The 16,057-nt window shown below is 65.5% G+C and overlaps 1 protein-coding gene across 2 annotated transcripts in view; it reads left to right on the plus strand.

Moving 5' to 3' along the window:
- COL5A1 (collagen type V alpha 1 chain) overlaps positions 1-16,057 on the plus strand; it is a 138,263-nt gene that overhangs the window by 106,076 nt on the left and 16,130 nt on the right. For both annotated transcript variants that reach the window (XM_045082847.1, XM_045082848.1), the window contains exons 38-58: positions 340-393; positions 1,109-1,216; positions 2,137-2,226; positions 2,321-2,374; positions 3,557-3,664; positions 5,799-5,906; positions 6,743-6,796; positions 7,639-7,692; positions 7,792-7,899; positions 8,722-8,775; positions 8,865-8,972; positions 10,077-10,130; positions 10,497-10,604; positions 11,222-11,275; positions 11,564-11,617; positions 12,871-12,924; positions 13,524-13,577; positions 14,246-14,353; positions 14,471-14,524; positions 14,616-14,669; positions 15,611-15,718. In XM_045082847.1, coding sequence (XP_044938782.1) covers positions 340-393; positions 1,109-1,216; positions 2,137-2,226; positions 2,321-2,374; positions 3,557-3,664; positions 5,799-5,906; positions 6,743-6,796; positions 7,639-7,692; positions 7,792-7,899; positions 8,722-8,775; positions 8,865-8,972; positions 10,077-10,130; positions 10,497-10,604; positions 11,222-11,275; positions 11,564-11,617; positions 12,871-12,924; positions 13,524-13,577; positions 14,246-14,353; positions 14,471-14,524; positions 14,616-14,669; positions 15,611-15,718 — 1,602 coding nt within the window. The remainder of the gene's footprint in view (positions 1-339; positions 394-1,108; positions 1,217-2,136; positions 2,227-2,320; positions 2,375-3,556; positions 3,665-5,798; positions 5,907-6,742; positions 6,797-7,638; positions 7,693-7,791; positions 7,900-8,721; positions 8,776-8,864; positions 8,973-10,076; positions 10,131-10,496; positions 10,605-11,221; positions 11,276-11,563; positions 11,618-12,870; positions 12,925-13,523; positions 13,578-14,245; positions 14,354-14,470; positions 14,525-14,615; positions 14,670-15,610; positions 15,719-16,057) is intronic.

Consider the following 16,057-nt stretch of genomic DNA (forward strand, 5'->3'; position numbering starts at 1 on the left):
GCTTGAGAAATGGTCCGGAGGTCGCGCCTGAGTCGAGGTTGCAGAGGCTGAGAACCGGCAGCACGCCGGCTGGGAAAATGAACACTTAGCAGCAGCGTAAAGATTAACGGTTTTAAGATCTATTTCTCAGCACAAAAACACGGCAGTGGCAAGCAGTGAGTGAAGCTAACTTGTCTGGCTTCATTATCTGCGTGAAATTAATGCGGACCCAGAACAGGAGAGCTGGGTGCTCTGGGTGAAGTCGGGAGCCTGAGCTCTTTGGGGCCGGGGCTGGGGGCTGTCGCGTGAGGCTTCTGAGGGGAGCCGCTGGGCCCGCTCAGGTGCTGACTCTCTCCGCAGGGTTTCCAAGGCAAGACCGGCCCCCCCGGGCCCCCGGGCGTCGTCGGGCCTCAGGTGAGCGGCAGCGTCCCCAGCTCCGTGGGCATCTGTGTGGCGCACCAGAGTGGGTGTGAGGTGGCCCCGGCTGCGGAAGGTGTCGGTGCAGCTCCTGGGGAGTCCTGCGTCCCACAGGCTCGTTGGCATTCCGAGCTGAGCTCCGCACAGGGAGCCAGATGGGCGAGCGGGGACACTCTGCTGAGCAGTCCGTGAGAACGGCCGGCGGGCAGCTGGGGCTGGGCCAGCCAGGCAGGGCCCCGCGGTGCCTGATCTTCCCTGCTCCCCGGTGTCCCCACCGCAGCCCAGGCCTCCTGCCCCGGGCTCTGGTCAGCGCCCCCGGCCTGTGCTGCTGCCCGCCAGTGGCGTCCCCCCTGCGGGCGGCTCGCAGCCGGGACGGACGGCTTCGCGGTCACTGGCGAGCTCCCACCTCTCATGGCGGCAAATGAGACGTTGACCCGCTGTGCCTTGGGCCGCGGGCAGCGTGGGCACGCCGCCCGCCTCTGTGTGGCGACCCGGGCCCGTGCACAGACCAGCTCCCTGTTAGGTCCACCCCGTCCATTCTGCTCTCGTCCTTCTGGGTTTTTATGGGAAGGAGGAGACTCGGCGTGGGGTTGGTGGGCGCGCAGCGGGCCTGGGCCTCCACAGCCCGGGCTGTCCGAGGCTCGGGAAGGGAAGGTTGCTTCCTGGCGTGTCTCTTGGAAATGTCTGTGGCTGACGCTGACTTCCCGCGCAGGGTCCCACGGGAGAGACGGGTCCGATGGGCGAGCGTGGCCACCCTGGGCCCCCAGGCCCCCCCGGGGAGCAGGGGCTCCCGGGCCTGGCCGGGAAAGAAGGCACGAAGGTGAGTTGGTCGGGGCCCCCATGCCGGCCCCGGCTTCCCGAGGGGTTTCTCCTGCCCTGAAGAGTCGGGATGGGTAATTTCTCACACAACTGCTCTTCGCGCCCGTCCGCTTCCCAGACCACAGACCTGGCCCCGCCTGCACCGGGTCTGAAGGAGGCGGCGAGCCGGCTCGTTGCAGGGTTGGGTGGTCACGGGGCCGCGGCTCAGGTCGTCCTTGGCTTTCTGCCCCTGGACCGGGCCTTGCGGACACCCCCCGCCAGCGGCCGCACCGGCTCCCAGAAACACGCTTCGTGTCTGAAACTAATTTAGCAGAAAGTGACCCTCAGAACGGTTCCCATCACTCAAGGCGAAGGAATAAATAATAAAAAATGGAAAGGCAAGCAGTCGCTTTTCAGTCCTACCTCTTAGCGTGGGTCCCGCAGCCCCTTGTCGTGCCTCGGGGCCTCTCCCCACCGCAGGGGCGCCTCACGGGGTGGTCGTGATTCAGCTGGAGATGGCGCGCCCTCCCCTTGCCGCATTCCAGGGAGGGACACGATGAGCCCACATGCAAGCCTCAACCCCCAAACCACGAGGCAGCGTAAAACCTCACCGGCTGGGTAAATCCTGCACGCTTCTGTGGGTGCACACGTGTGTGAGCTGGGAGGCACGTGTGTCCCCAACATGACACGACACACGTGGGCACGGCAGGTGTATATCCCAGTCCCCCGGGGGGGCCCTCCGAGTCTGGAGAGGAGGCCGTGGGCGTGCTGGCCGGAGACCCCTCTGCTCCCATGTTAGGCCCCAGAGAAAGTTCTGGAAGCTCTTTGGAACAAATCAAACCCTGCCTGAGCCCAGGTTGAGCCTGGGGAGGAAGCACCCCCCCCCGACCTCCCCCCGCTCTTGGACGTTGCTCAGAGACTCCTCGATGGCTCTGGTTTCAGGGTGACCCAGGTCCTGCCGGCCTCCCCGGGAAAGATGGCCCTCCTGGGTTACGCGGCTTCCCTGGCGATCGAGGGCTTCCTGGCCCAGTGGTGAGTGAGTGGCCCGGCGGGGGACGGAGCTGGACACCGCCCAGCCCCGGGGCCTGTCCCCACGATGCCCGACCCCACTCTCGTTGCTCTGCAGGGCGCACTTGGACTGAAAGGCAGTGAAGGCCCGCCTGGCCCGCCCGGCCCCGCGGTGAGTACTGTGGCCAGCACCGACGTTCTCTTCCGTCCTCTGCCTCACGGCCTAGTCTGCCCGCAGGACAGGGCGGCCTGACAGAGCGCGCACATCTGCCCCGGCCTGCTGTGGGTCCTGAGAAGTCCACGGGAGGAGGGGAATGGTGGGCCGCAGGCTGGCCGGGGGGACAGCAAGCCAGGGGTGCATGGCGAGGGCAGGGCGAGAAGTGGGTGGGGGGAGGGCTGGGCCACGAGGTCCCATCGCGCTTTTCAGGGAGCGAGGAGCACGCTGGCGCGCTTCGTGTAGGTCTGGGCCCGCGCCTGTGGCAGGGCATAGATCTCCCTGCCCCGGAGCTTGGGTTTGAGGGCTGGGCGGCCCGCATGGCCTGGGCTGCCCATGCTGAGGCCAGCCAGCACAGGTACAGTCTGTCCCCAGAGCTGAGGGCCCTGGGGACTCCTACGGGCACCGGCTGTCACCTGAATGGTCACTCCAGCCTTCAGAGCCAGCTAGGAGACCTCTGAAGATATGGTGTCCCCAGAGCTGCCCCTGTGGTCTGGGGAACACGGGAGCCATGCGGGGCTGTGACCACCCTGCCCACCCCAAGCGGGCTGCCACTTGATGGACATGTGACTGCCCCTGCTCCTCAGATGGGGCCCATCTCAAGCCCATGCTCTGCTGCACAGATCGGGGGGTCACGGGAGCTGCCCAGGGCCCCATCTGGGTCTGGACACAGACCACAGAATAACCCCACCTTTTCCCGACTGAGCCGTGGACGGTTTCAGAGAGTCGGCAGCTGGGAAGCCAGGCCTTTCCTTGAAACGTCGCCTTTCTTTCCGATAAAGGCCAGTGCTGACCCTCGAGGTCGGCCTGGTTCCCGCCCATCGGTGGTGCTCCCGGGTCTTGAGGCTCACCCGCAGAATGTGCAGGAGCAGGGCGGAGAGGGGGCCCTTTGTGGGCAGGCGGGCCCCAGAGCGGCGCCCAGGCGAGGAGGTCACCCAGGGGAGCAGCTGAGGAGGAGGAGGAGGAAGGCTTGAGCTTGGAATCCTCGGAACGGAGGAGCTGAGAGAAACCCAGGGCTGGTCTGAGTCGCCCGTGCTGCCCAGGGCCCTGGGAGCTGCTGAGGGATCTGGAGTGAGGGTGAGCGGAGCGGAAAATTGTACTCATGTACTTGGAAATGAACTATTTTCCCGCCCACCCCAGGGGTCTCCGGGGGAGAGAGGCCCGGCCGGTGCCGCTGGACCCATTGGAATCCCGGGGAGACCCGGGCCTCAAGGACCTCCAGGGCCGGCGGGGGAGAAAGGAGCTCCTGTGAGTACTGCCTTGGGGGCGCAGGGGCCCTCCCCACCCCAGCCTCGTCTGTCCCTGCCGCCAGCGTGGGTGCCCCCGGGGCTTGTAGGATGTGGGCGGCAGATGGAGCCCATGCTTGTCGCCCCAGGAAAGTCCGTACGTTCCCAGCATCCTGACTGAGCTCCAAGGCTGGTTCCCAGGGTTGGCCAGGTTTTATCAGGGAGTGACCCAAGCCAGAGGGGTCCTGGGGAGCATTTTGGCCAAGGCCTCGCCTGTCGCACCTGTGCATCTGTGTCCCGGCACGTGCAGAGAGAGGGGAGGGCTGGGGACAGCGTGTGTCCCAGGGTGGCCTTGGCCTCGGTCTAGCCTCTGAGCCCCGTGTGTGGACGGGTCCGAGCTGCCTGCTGTGTGCACAGCCCCTCCGGCCGGCCTGAGCCAGGCTGGTCTTTGTGTGAGAAGGGTGGGTGTTGGGGATGGGAGTCCCCTCTGCTGGTCTGGGGACAGGAATGGAGAAGATGGGTTGGGAGGAAGTTTCTTCCTGGACCCCCGACAGCCGACCTCTCAGTGACCACGCGTGTGCCTGCCCAGCTGAGCGTGGAGGCACTGTGAGTCCACCCACCCCAACCTCGGTTTCCCTGCAAGACATGAACGGGTCCGTCTCGCCTGGACTGCTCTTGGGAAGCCAACGGCCGCCCTCCACCGAGGGCTTCCCCCGAATAACCACAAAATGCCCATTACTGCCCTGGCAGACTCCTGCTCTGACCGCGTCTGGGTCCCCCTGCGGGTTTTGCAAACGTCTCCCTGCCTCACGTTCCAATGGCCGCAGAGACAAATTTCACTCCAGCTTCCGGTCTGCGGTCAGACGTCAGCCTGAGCGGCGTTCCGGCAAACGCGCACACAGGTGGTCTCCGACGGCGTCAGGACGCCCGTGCTGACGGACTCCTGCGGGAGAGACAGAGTCTTCCTCCTGCGTCCCGTACTCTGTGGTCCGTGGGCAGGAAGGGCCCAGGTGCCTTCTGTGGGCAGGAGCTCCCCCGGTTGAAACCAGGCTGAAGCGCCTGCCTCCCCAAGAGCCCATCCAGTCTGGTTTGGCGATTCTGATGGCCGCTGATCATTTCCGCTGAGGCCACGGACATCCATCCAGCAGAACCCTGTGCTAGGAACCCGCCTTCTCTGGGGCGTTCAGTGTGCACAGAGCGCACAGACGGGTGGGAAACAGTTAGGTCTGTTGCTTCGGGAGAGTAAACACTCGAGCGGAAACCTCTCAGAGTGGTGCTGTCCAGCTGACATCTGGTCGTTCTCCCCAAATAGCTCCGGAGAGAGGACAAGGCCGGTTGTCTCCGAGCACAGCTGACCTGACCAGTAATGTCAGGCGGGGAGGTTCCAGGCGAGCCAGAGTCAGCCTGGGCATTTCCTGGCTTCATTAGGGTGGAAATTGATCTCAAGAGGAATGACATTGAGGGCCCATTGAGGGTGTGACTTGTGCGGCAGGAGGGCTGGGACGGAGCAGTGACGTCCGGACGGACACTGGCCGTGTTTCGGTCCCGAGACCGAGTGCTCGTGTTCTCTCCTGCGTCCCCCCCCCCCGCCCAACATGCACCCCAACCGCGTTCTGCGCTCACAGTGATTCTGACACTGGGAAATATGAGCAAAGCTGGGCCTTAGGACGTCCGAGATTCCCGTGGACGGCTGTGAGGGAAATGCACCAGTAGAATTACAAGAAAAGAGAGACGGACGCGTCCACGCCTGTTTGGCACGGGGCGTTTGCAGAGAATTGGAAGGGGGGATCGTGGCTGGAGGCCAGAGCTCAGGCCCTCCCGGCCACTAGCACAGACGGTCCTACCCGCAGGCTCAGGAGCCTTGCTGGCTGGGCTGACTCCCGGCCCCACTGCTTGCCCGCCGTGCCGCAGTGTCCCCACTTCTAGAAGAAGGGCACGGACGAAAGGCAGCGGTGCCTGGGGGCGGGTGGCACGGGGCTGGGCACAGCTCAGAGTCACCCTCTGCGTAGCTAAAATCCACGGGGACCATGACAAGGGTCACTGCCCCAAACTGCCGGCTCCCCGCCTGTGGGCCCCTCCTCTTCGGGGTGATGAGTGGTGGTGGGACATTCCCACGAGGGAGCTCTGTTGGACCAGGGATCTTCTGTCCTCTGTAGGGCGAGAAAGGGCCCCAAGGCCCAGCTGGCCGAGACGGCCTCCAGGGTCCTGTGGGGCTCCCCGGTCCAGCTGGCCCCGTGGGCCCCCCGGGAGAAGATGGAGATAAGGTAAGAGGAGCTGGGACACCCTTCTGCCCTCGGATGACCCGCAGCACAGCCCGTGGGTGCCCAGGGGAGCTGGGACACCCTTCTCCCCCCGGATGACCCGCAGCACGGCCCGTGGGTGCCCAGGGACCCCAGCCCCCCCTGCGCGCTGGGTGCCGGTGCGTGATTCCGGAGAAGCTCACAGTTCCGCGGTGGTAGGGGAGACCGCGGGCACGCGGGGGTCCGGGAGACGCTTCCGCGTGTGCGGGCTGCCGTGTGCCGGGAGCTTCCCTGCCTGCTCCTGATGCAGCACGTCGGTGCGGGGCGAGGGGCCGCGGCCGTGAGGTCTTACTCGGTATCTGCTTTCCAACGTCTCCGCTTGCACCGTCCAGGCCCCCTTCCCCTGAGCTTTCTCACTCCCGCGCGACTCCTGTGGGAGCTGGTGTCTCGGTCCTCGCGCAGCTGGGACGGTGGGATTCAGCTCTTCCGGGGACCCCCGCATTTGTGATGCGCTTCTGACTTGTCCCCTGTGCGCAGGGGACACCACCTCTCGGGGTGGGGCACGGCCCCGAGCCGCGGACGCCAGAGGCGTTAGTCCCCACCCTCGGTGCCATGCAGGCCGCCCCCTGACCACGTCCGTATGGTCCCTGATTCTCCGGTCCACTGAACTGCATCCTGGCCTCGCGCCGTGCACTGTGTTAGAAGGGAGACCAACTTAATTTATGGAAACGTCTCTTCCTGGGAACGCTCTCCGGCTGCCCTGGAGAGGACATCAATCTTAATCCCCAAGAAGAGTAATTGCGAGGCGCAGATAACACGCAGGCGGCTCAGGGCTAACGACCTTCCTCGTTTTCCCGCAGGGAGAGATCGGGGAGCCTGGACAGAAGGGGAGCAAAGGGGACAAGGGTGAGCAGGTAAGGGCCGCGCGCGCTCACCGTCGCGTTACCGCCGTCCTGCACACGACCGCGTCGGCCGCCCGGAGCAGGACGCAGCTCCTGCGCTTCCTTTCCCGCGGGAACTCGTGGGTGGGTGGAGCCCGCGTGCTCTGGGGGGAGCACACATGCACACGCGTGTGCGTGTCCTCGGGCGTCCCTCCCCAGCAGCCGAGCAGGAAGCACTCGCAGCTTCGCGGAATAGAGCGTGGGTCTGTGCGCTGTTCGGCTCCGCAGCCCGGGTCACGGCCGTCCTGTGACGCTCGGGACTGCCGGCGCCCCCAGGAGCAGCCCCCTGAGCCGTGCCCTTCATTTTACTGGTGTGCTCGGAAGTCCCGGTGCGTCCCTCGGCTGCCGGCTCCTTCCTGGCAGTGGGGACCTTCCTGCCACCGGCTGCCGGGCACACGCCCAGGACGGTGCTGTCCGGGCCCCCGGCTTCCCTCTCTCACTCGTTCCTGGGGCCGCCGTGGAATGTGTGTGGGGGACGCGTGGGGGCTGGTGTCGCACTGTCAGGCACGGACTCCACTCGGGTCCTAGCTCTGCACGGGGAGCCGCCCGGTGTCCAGCCTTGTTTTCAACACGCCTCTGGGCCCATGTCCTGGGTGTGCGGTGGAGCAAAGATGAGGCTCCAGGGCCGCCCCCCCCCCGGCCGCCCGTGATGACACGCTCCGGCCGAACTCAGAGCCAGCAGGGGAGCCGGCGCCTTCGGGCTGGACTTCTTCCCTGGGCGGTGCACGCGGGGGCTGAGCCGACACCTCGCACCGTGGTACCCCCCGGCCTCCGCTGTGACCCAGGAAGCAACCGTGTCTCTCTTTTCCCCACAGGGTCCGCCCGGGCCCACCGGTCCGCAGGGCCCCATCGGACAGCCAGGACCCTCTGTGAGTATCTGTGCTCCGGGGACCCCCGGACATCCCGAGCCCCTCCCGCCGGCGGGGCACAGCCAGCTTCTCCTCACCACGCCGCACTCTCTCCTGCAGGGAGCCGACGGCGAGCCAGGCCCTCGCGGCCAGCAAGGCCTCTTCGGGCAGAAAGGTGATGAGGGTCCACGAGGCTTCCCTGGACCCCCTGGGCCGGTGGGGCTGCAGGTGAATACAGGGTTTGCGGGGCTGCTGGTCTACCTCAGACGCGCTCTCTCTCTGCCCCCCCTCCCCTCCCCTCTCCTCCTGCAAGAGAAGAGTGGGAAATCAGACCCGGCTCTGGGGACCTCCCGGGAATTCCTCATTAGTAGCAAGGTCAGCTTCCATCATTGCCGACGTGTCCGCGTTTGCGTCTCGTAACTAGCGGGACGTGTCTCTGAGCTCACCGCAGAGATGCGGGAGTGATGGGCCGAAGGCAGACACATAAAGGAAGACAGTGCGTCCCACACGGACCACCCGGGAGGGTGGCTGGGAGCGCTCGGGCGCGTTTCAGCTCCGAAGCTCCGCGCGCGCGTGGGCTCACCTGCCCACAGGCACACGTGAGGCTTCCTGGGGCTTTTGGAAAACCTGAGAGTCCTGCCGAGTGTACAGCAGGTCTGTGGACGGCTCCCCCCATCTCCAGTTGCGTCCAGAGCTCTTAAATATTCTTTGGACGTGGCCCTTTTGGTTTATTTTTGAAGATGTGATGTTTAGTCCCCGCGTCACGTGCCGACATACTTGGTGACATGATTTGTTCAGACGTTTCCCTGCTGTCGGCTCATCAGGCTTTACTGTTTGCTGGGACCCTGCGGCAAGGGTCTCGGTCCACAGATCTCGGATGACCTCCTCGGGCTAGTTCTGAGACTTGGCGTCGTGGGGGTGTCCTACCCGGCCGCACGCGGAGGCCGTCGGACGCCCGTGCGGTGCCGGGACGGGGAGATGGCAGATGCCGTGGGGGTCCTGGGGTAGCGCAGCACCCGCCGCTGAGTTTCCGCTGTGTTCCTGCCGCAGGGTCTGCCGGGACCTCCCGGAGAGAAGGGTGAGACCGGGGACGTGGGTCAGATGGTAAGTGCGTCCGGGGCGCACCGGTCTCCCACGTGTGTTGTGGCCACAGTTTGCGGTTCGTCTGTGATCAATGGCTCTCCTTCCCCTAGGGTCCTCCAGGCCCCCCCGGCCCCCGAGGCCCCTCTGGAGCGCCAGGCGCGGACGGACCCCAAGGGCCTCCGGGTGGAATCGGCAATCCCGGTGCCGTGGGAGAGAAGGTGACTCCTGCCCCTTCCTGCGGTAGCGTGTGACGTGCGAGTGCGTGCGGGAGCCCCGGGGCGTGTGTGTGTGTGTGTGTGTGTGTGTGTGTGTGTCTGCTGCGGATACGGAAACACACAGGGCGGGCCTGGGCCATTCCTGTCAAACACACGTGGACGGTTGGCAGGTCTGTGCGGGGGAGTTGGGGGGTCTGACCCCTGTTCGCCGTGGCCTTGTGCACAATCCCCAAGCCACACAGCCCGCAGCCGGCCCCGCCCCCTCTCCAGGGTCTCTCATGGGTCTGCTTCTCCCTCCTGGAAGTGCTGGGCGTGGGGATGTGCGGTCCCCCTTGTGGTCAGTTCTGTGCTCTCGCGGCCCCGGGGGCCTCATCCGATCTGGCTGATTTGGGGAATGGGTCCTGGGATGCCTCCGTGAGCACGGCGGGCTTCTGTGTGTGCACACATGTGCCCGTACAAGCGTGAGTGTGCATCACTTCTAACGCACGTACTCTACCTCCTTGGGATAAAAGGAATGAGACCAACGTGTTTCCGTTCATTTGCATTCCTCGTACGCCGTTCCCAGAACTTTCTGACTTCAGCCTATTAAACTGGAAGAAGTCCTTCGTCACTGGTCATTTTTTACGATACGAGCATTACCGGTCCTGCTAGCGGTGTCCGGCTAGGCCCACAGACTCGTGACGTGCGCCTGCTTCTGGCCGGAGGCGTCTTCCTTCTGGGCTCCGGCTTCCGCCAGGCGCTGCGCCCTCTGACATGACCTGCTTGCTGCCGGCCTCTGCCCGGCCCTCCTGCCTGTGCTGTCCCCTCAGCCCCTCAGCCCTTCTGCCGGCTTCTCGTGATTCTCCCCCAGAGCTCACTCGGAGCGCCGTCTGTGACGCTCCGGGTCCTGTGGTCCCCTCCTCTGTATGACCGTCACAGCCTGCCCGTGTCCCTTCTCCCGACACAGATGTGTCTGCCCTCTGACGCGGGGGCTGTCCGGGTGCCGTGACGGCGCTCTCTCCCCAGGCCCCCACTGCCTGGCCCTGACAGCTGGGGGGTTTGCTAAGTGCTTGGAGGTGGGACCCTTCATCTCCAGGCCACCGTCACTGTGCTCTCTTTCCTCCTCAGGGTGAGCCTGGCGAAGCCGGAGAGCCTGGCCTGCCCGGAGAAGGGGGCCCCCCAGTGAGTGGACTCGGGGCGGGGTGGGGCGCGGCACCGTGGTGCTCCGCTGGGCGGGAAGCCCACGCTTGGCCTCCGTTTTCCCATCCATGCGATGGGCCAGGTTTCCGCTCACGCTTGGCTGCCGGAGGAGCTGTGACAAGCCGGAGGGCGGTGGGGGGTGAGCACGCGTGTGTGTCTGCGTGTGCGAGCACGCCCGTGTGTGCATGCACGCTCGTGTTCGTAATCCTGTCCTCTGGGTCCAGCGTGGGGCCCCGTCAGGCGCTTGCTGTCCCACGCATGGGAATGGGGGCCGTGCCTGAGGACAGCCCTGCGCTTCGGGAAACGGAGTCTGGCTCTGAGGACGCTGACGCTGGCCTTTCCCTCCAGGGACCCAAAGGAGAAAGGGGTGAGAAGGGCGAGTCCGGCCCTTCTGGTGCCGCTGGACCCCCCGGACCCAAAGGCCCCCCTGGGGACGACGGGCCCAAGGGCAGCCCCGTGAGTAGCTCTGAGATGCTGGCGGGCTCTGGGCGCGGGTTACCCTCGCGGTGCTGCGGTAAGGCCTGCTCACCGCTGCGGTCTGGGGTAGCGTTTCTAAGTCTAGAGGTTTCCGCACCAGCTGCCAAACCAGGGCTGTCGGGTGAGGAAGAGAGCTGTGGGGTGGGGCCTGTGGGGTGGGGGCCATGGGGTGGGGCCTGTGGGGTGGGGGCCGTGGGGTGGGGGCTGTGGGGCCCCCCGCGCGGAGCTCGGAGCTTGCTGTCATGCTGCGTGAACAGCCGTCTGTGGGGACGCCCCCTCTCATGGCCTGTCCTGGCTTTGCCTCCAGAGGGGGTTCTGTGCGTGGAACATTCTAGAAGCCTGAAGGTCTGGGCTCCGCCTTGGCCTGGAGCTCTGGGAGCAGAAGTGCAGGCGGGGTGCCTGTCTTCCATGTGCCCAGAAAGTGGGACGCTGAGCCTGTCCTGCCGGGGGTGGTGGGGCTGCGATGAGGCGTCGACCTCCTGGTGTCGGGACGGAGGGTTTTGCAGGGCCTGGAGAGGCGGGGTCGGGGGAAGCGGATGCGGCGGCAGCGGCTCAGGTGCTGAGGCCCTGGACGTGTCCGTTTTCATCCCTTTCAGGGCCCTGTCGGTTTTCCCGGAGATCCCGGTCCCCCCGGAGAGCCTGGCCCCGCGGTAGGTGTTCCGGGCCCCCCGGCCCCTCACCCCCCGCAGCCCTGCCCCTGCCTTGGCCAGTCCCAGCTCTTCCTCTCGGTTATCTTCTGCGAACTCTCTTTGGGACGCGGTGCTCTCCCAGGGGGTGTCCTGGTAGTGCTGTTTACGGGGCGCAGTCCTGCTTGAGCTGTCTGGACCTGCACCAGCAGACGGACTTGGAGCCTCGGGGAGGCCTGGGGACCCCGTGCACGCTGGTGTGCGACTCGGGCACCATCAGGAGGCAGAAGGAACTTGCTTTTGTCCCCACAGGGTCAAGACGGCCCCCCTGGTGACAAAGGGGATGATGGCGAAGCTGGACAAACGGTGAGTCCCCTCATGACCTCCAGGGCCCCCGGCCCGTCTTCCTGGTGGAGGCTGGCGGGCACTAGGGGATTTGCAGCGTGCTCTGTTCTCAGAAAAACCTGAGAAAAAGCCCGGTTATCTTGTAGGATCAGCTCTAACCGTGATGGGGGCCGCAAGCCCCCTACGGGCTCTGTTGAGAGCTAGGGACGCCTTGACCAGGGTTAGGCACTGGTCATCAGGGGGTCCACAACTGCCCCAAGCCTACCCGCGAGCTTCAGGACAGCTTTATTTTTGCCTCATTGGGCAGCACCTCTCTTCCAAAGGGCTCTGCCCGGCCAGCCCCCCGGGCTGAGCTCATGCTCAATCTTACCCCTCATACCCGACGCTGAGTTTCTGAAAGCTTGCTTCCTGCCGGGTCTCTCTGGTCCGGAACCGCCCCAGTGGTCCTACCCTTGGGGACGGATGGCCCGGCGCCCTCCCGGATTCCCTCACCCCCGCCCTGCACCAGCCAGGCAGACGGCTGCTGGGTGGGTCCTCCCTGTGGGCCCGGCCTGGTGTGACTGGTTTCAGAGGAACAACTAGCAAAGAGAGCTTGGGGAGACCAGCTTGGAGGTCGGGACCCCCTGCCCCCTGGCCTGTGACTTGGGATGACCCTGGTCCTCCCTGTGCCTTGGTGGTCCACTCTGCAGAAGGGGATGTGTGCGGGGTGAGGGAGTTGTGGCCGGAGCTCGGCCCCCAGTATCCGGAGTGACCGCTGTGCGAAGAGAAAGTTCTCTCTTACAATGCGGCCGCTTGGGGCGCCCGGACACTCAGTTGGTAAAGTGTCCGATTCCTGGTTTGGCTTAGGGCCTGGTCTCGGGGTCAGGAGTTCAAGCCAGGCATCAGGCTCCTTGCTCTGTAGGAGGGTCTCTTGAGGACGCTCTCACTCTGGCCGTGCCCTTGCTGTGCGCTCGTGCCCCGCCCACTCCCTCTCTCAGATAAACAAATCTCCTAAAAGAACTAAGATCAAATGCCGCCACACCACAGATGGGAGCCGGGCTCCCCGCGCTGCTGCAGCCCCGGCACGGGCCCAGAGGTCCAGGCGGAGGCCAAGGACAGCCTGACTTCATCTGGGACCTCTCGCAGCGGCTGTACGGGAAGAGAGAGGCGGCGTGGGGCTGGCCGAGGACAGAGGACACTGGGGACTCCGTGTGTGTCAGCCTCACACCGGCCCACACCCGCCATGCCTCTGACCAACGCTGATTCCCAATTCTGTGTTCTCTCTCTGACACCAGGGATCTCCAGGCCCTACTGGCGAACCAGGACCATCTGGGCCTCCAGGAAAAAGGGTGAGTGATCCTGCGACTGTCCTGGGCCGCCGGCATCTTGCAGGAGCCTCCCCCGCCGCCCCTCGTGCTCTTGCGGGTCCCGGTGGGTGTGTGCCGCAGCCCGGCCACATCTTCAGCCCTCGCACCCGCTAGGTGCCTCACCCCTGCTTCGGGGAGAGGCCAAACACTGTCAGTCATGCCCAGCGTGGGGGAGGGGTGCCCATAAGGCCAGAAAGACCTCACTCCTTGGGTCAGAACTTTCTTAAAAGTCTGAGCGGGGGACATGGTGTTTCTCTGCACGGGAAATACTGAGCCTTTGGCCAGTGTTGCAGGAAGCCGGCCCGTGGATGTGGCCGGGAACAGGGGCCCAGCAGTGGCAGCCGCCAGAGGCCCCTCCGGATAGACTCAGAGGTCTTTCCCAGAAGTGGGGTCCCTGGGATTCATTCCGATGGCCTTGTCCTGGCTGGCCGGGGCCCGGCAGCCCCCTCCCCGACCTCCTGGCCCTCCTTGCTCTACCTGCGTGCCCCTGGAGCCCAGGCCGATTTCCCCGCAGACACTGAGCTCACCGCTCCGGCTTTCCCGAGCTGCTTCTCACACGCTGTTCCTTTGCTTTGTTCCAGGGCCCCCCAGGCCCCGCAGGCCCCGAAGGCAGACAGGGAGAGAAAGGAGCCAAGGTAACGTGCTTCTCTGCCTGGCTGTGACCACAGAGTCTCCAGAAGCGTCCCCGCCTGTGCGACGGCTGAGTGGGGTGGGGAGTGCAGAGGTGTGGGCCCAGGACAGCCAAACGGGCATCCAGAGGCTCTCACTCCACACGGAGAGGGGCCTGGGCGCACAGGCTGTCGGTCCCTCCAGCCTGAGGGAAGGGAGGCCGGTGCTGGAGCGCTCGGCCCTGTGCTTGACCTGCGGCCGCCCCTGCGGTCGGCACAGAAGACGGGGCATCTGTGCTGAGCCCCTCGCCCGTCGCCCGGTGTCCAGGGCCCTCGAGGGGCTGCTCCCTGTGGCTCCCATGGCCTGGCCCCTCCTTGAACTGTCCTGTTGGGAACGGAGGCTGTGGTGGGAGCCATCCAGCCCCGTACAGGCCTAGGAAATGGTGGCCCTGGCCCTGCGAGCGCAGGGCCACCTGGAACGGCCATGGGGGCCAGGATGGCGGGAGACCGGGAAACTCCTCTGGCTGAGGAAGCCAGGGGACAGAGAGTGGACAGGACGGCTCCTGCACAGAGTGTGGAGAACCTGGGGCAGCCTCGGCCATCTGGGGGAGTCTGGGGTCCTCGGACCGGGGTCCTGGGCCAGGGCGGCCACAGCCTCAAGCCTCTCTGTCTCTCTGTGTCTGTGCACCCTGCAGGGGGAAGCCGGCTTGGAAGGCCCTCCTGGGAAGACTGGCCCCATCGGCCCCCAGGGGGCCCCCGGGAAGCCCGGGCCTGACGGCCTGCGAGGGATCCCGGGCCCTGTGGTGAGTGGATGGGCGCCGGAGAGGGGCGGCCGTTGCAGGGGTGCAGCGTGGGCACAGGGCACAGGGACGCGGGGACAGAGCCTGTGGGGCTCATGCTGACGGCCCCTTGTGTTTCAGGGTGAGCAAGGTCTCCCAGGCTCCCCAGGCCCCGACGGCCCCCCGGGCCCCATGGTGAGTGACGACCTCTAGCATGCTCCCGGGGAGCAGTGGGGGAGGGCAGAGTGGGGGAGCACAGCTCTGACCGCGCCGTCTCCTCCTGCAGGGTCCCCCAGGACTCCCCGGCCTCAAAGGAGATTCTGGCCCCAAAGGGGAAAAGGTAACACAGGACTTAGGTGCCTCCAAGGCTGTGACTCGGGGCCCCTCAGACACGCGGGGTTTCTAACTATCAGTCACCCAACTGGTCAGTGCCCGCCACAGGCTGGGGACGGGTCCTGGGGGGTCTGAGAACATAACCAGCCTGTGCCGCGTGGGATGCTCCGTCCCTGCCCTCGGCGGGGACCCTGGAGGCCTGTACCCGGCTCCCGGTGGAGGGGTGTCCAGGGTCCGAGGAGCGCGTCCACTCTGGACACGGCGGCCTGGGACACTTCTCTCAGGGTGAGGGCCAGGGCTCCGCAGCAGGGCCAAGCCCACGCACCTTCTCGGGTCAGGGGCTTGTCTTCTGCTCACGTGGGTTTCCTGACTCATGTAAGGCACGTCCACAGACCAGACAGTGACACCTGAAGGACGGAGGAGTCTGTCCCTGTCCACTCTGGTGCCTGTCACCGCTCAGCCTCTGAAGTAAGGAAAGCTGGAAACACCCTTCTAGAACTTTCTGCAGGCTCATATAAAACAAACACATGGCAGCCTCTGTAGGAAGTTTTTTTAAAAAAACAGCAAATTGTTACAGTATCTATAATACTCAGCAGCTTTTTCTCACGGAGGTCCACAGAGTTTCCGTGCCCTGTAAAACAAGGTGCACACGTGGACGCGTACACGACGCACAGAACCACTGGGGGAAACACGTGTCCTCACGTCGGTCTGTACCTGGACCCACGTCTCCCCGTCTCTCAAGGGCGACGTTTACCACGGACCGTCCATGTCATTCCTGCGGCCTCGCCCCTCGACCTGCCCTTAGGCGCGCTCCCCCACCGGGAGAGGTGGGCCGCTGTCTCCGTGGTTCCCGTGGCAGGGACTTGCTGCCCCGTCCAGCCGGCCCACGGGGTTGGCGGAGACACGCAGCCCCAGTGCGCGCCCCTTCCTGCCTTTGTTCGTCGACAGGGTCATCCAGGCTTGATTGGACTCATCGGGCCTCCGGGTGAACAGGGCGAGAAGGGTGACCGCGGGCTCCCCGGCCCCCAGGGCTCCTCTGGCCCTAAGGGAGAACAGGTACGTGAGGCGGTAGCCCCTCCCCCACCCAGTGCGGCCCCTCACGGGTGGGGAGTAGCTGCTTATAACCTGGTGCCCAGTGGACCTGAGGCCAGTTAGAGCTGGAAGGACGTCCTCACGTCCATCACCTCTGATGGGAACAGCGGAGGGGACGCCAGCGTGGACTGGCCACCCGTGGCTTCCTCCGTGGGGCCCCGCGGGGCCTCAGAGGGGAGGCTGGTTCACCTCACGGCCTCGCAAAGGTCTCTGACGCAGCTGGCTGTCCAGCTCGCTGGCGAGGCTTGGCCCGTGTTTGCCAGATACGGGGGCAGGGCCCGCACCCTGACCCTGGATGTGAAG

The sequence above is a fragment of the Mustela putorius genome, unplaced genomic scaffold, assembly GCF_011764305.1.
Source record: "Mustela putorius furo isolate JIRA1106 unplaced genomic scaffold, ASM1176430v1.1 tig00000596_pilon_pilon_pilon, whole genome shotgun sequence".
NCBI lineage: Eukaryota > Metazoa > Chordata > Mammalia > Carnivora > Mustelidae > Mustela > Mustela putorius.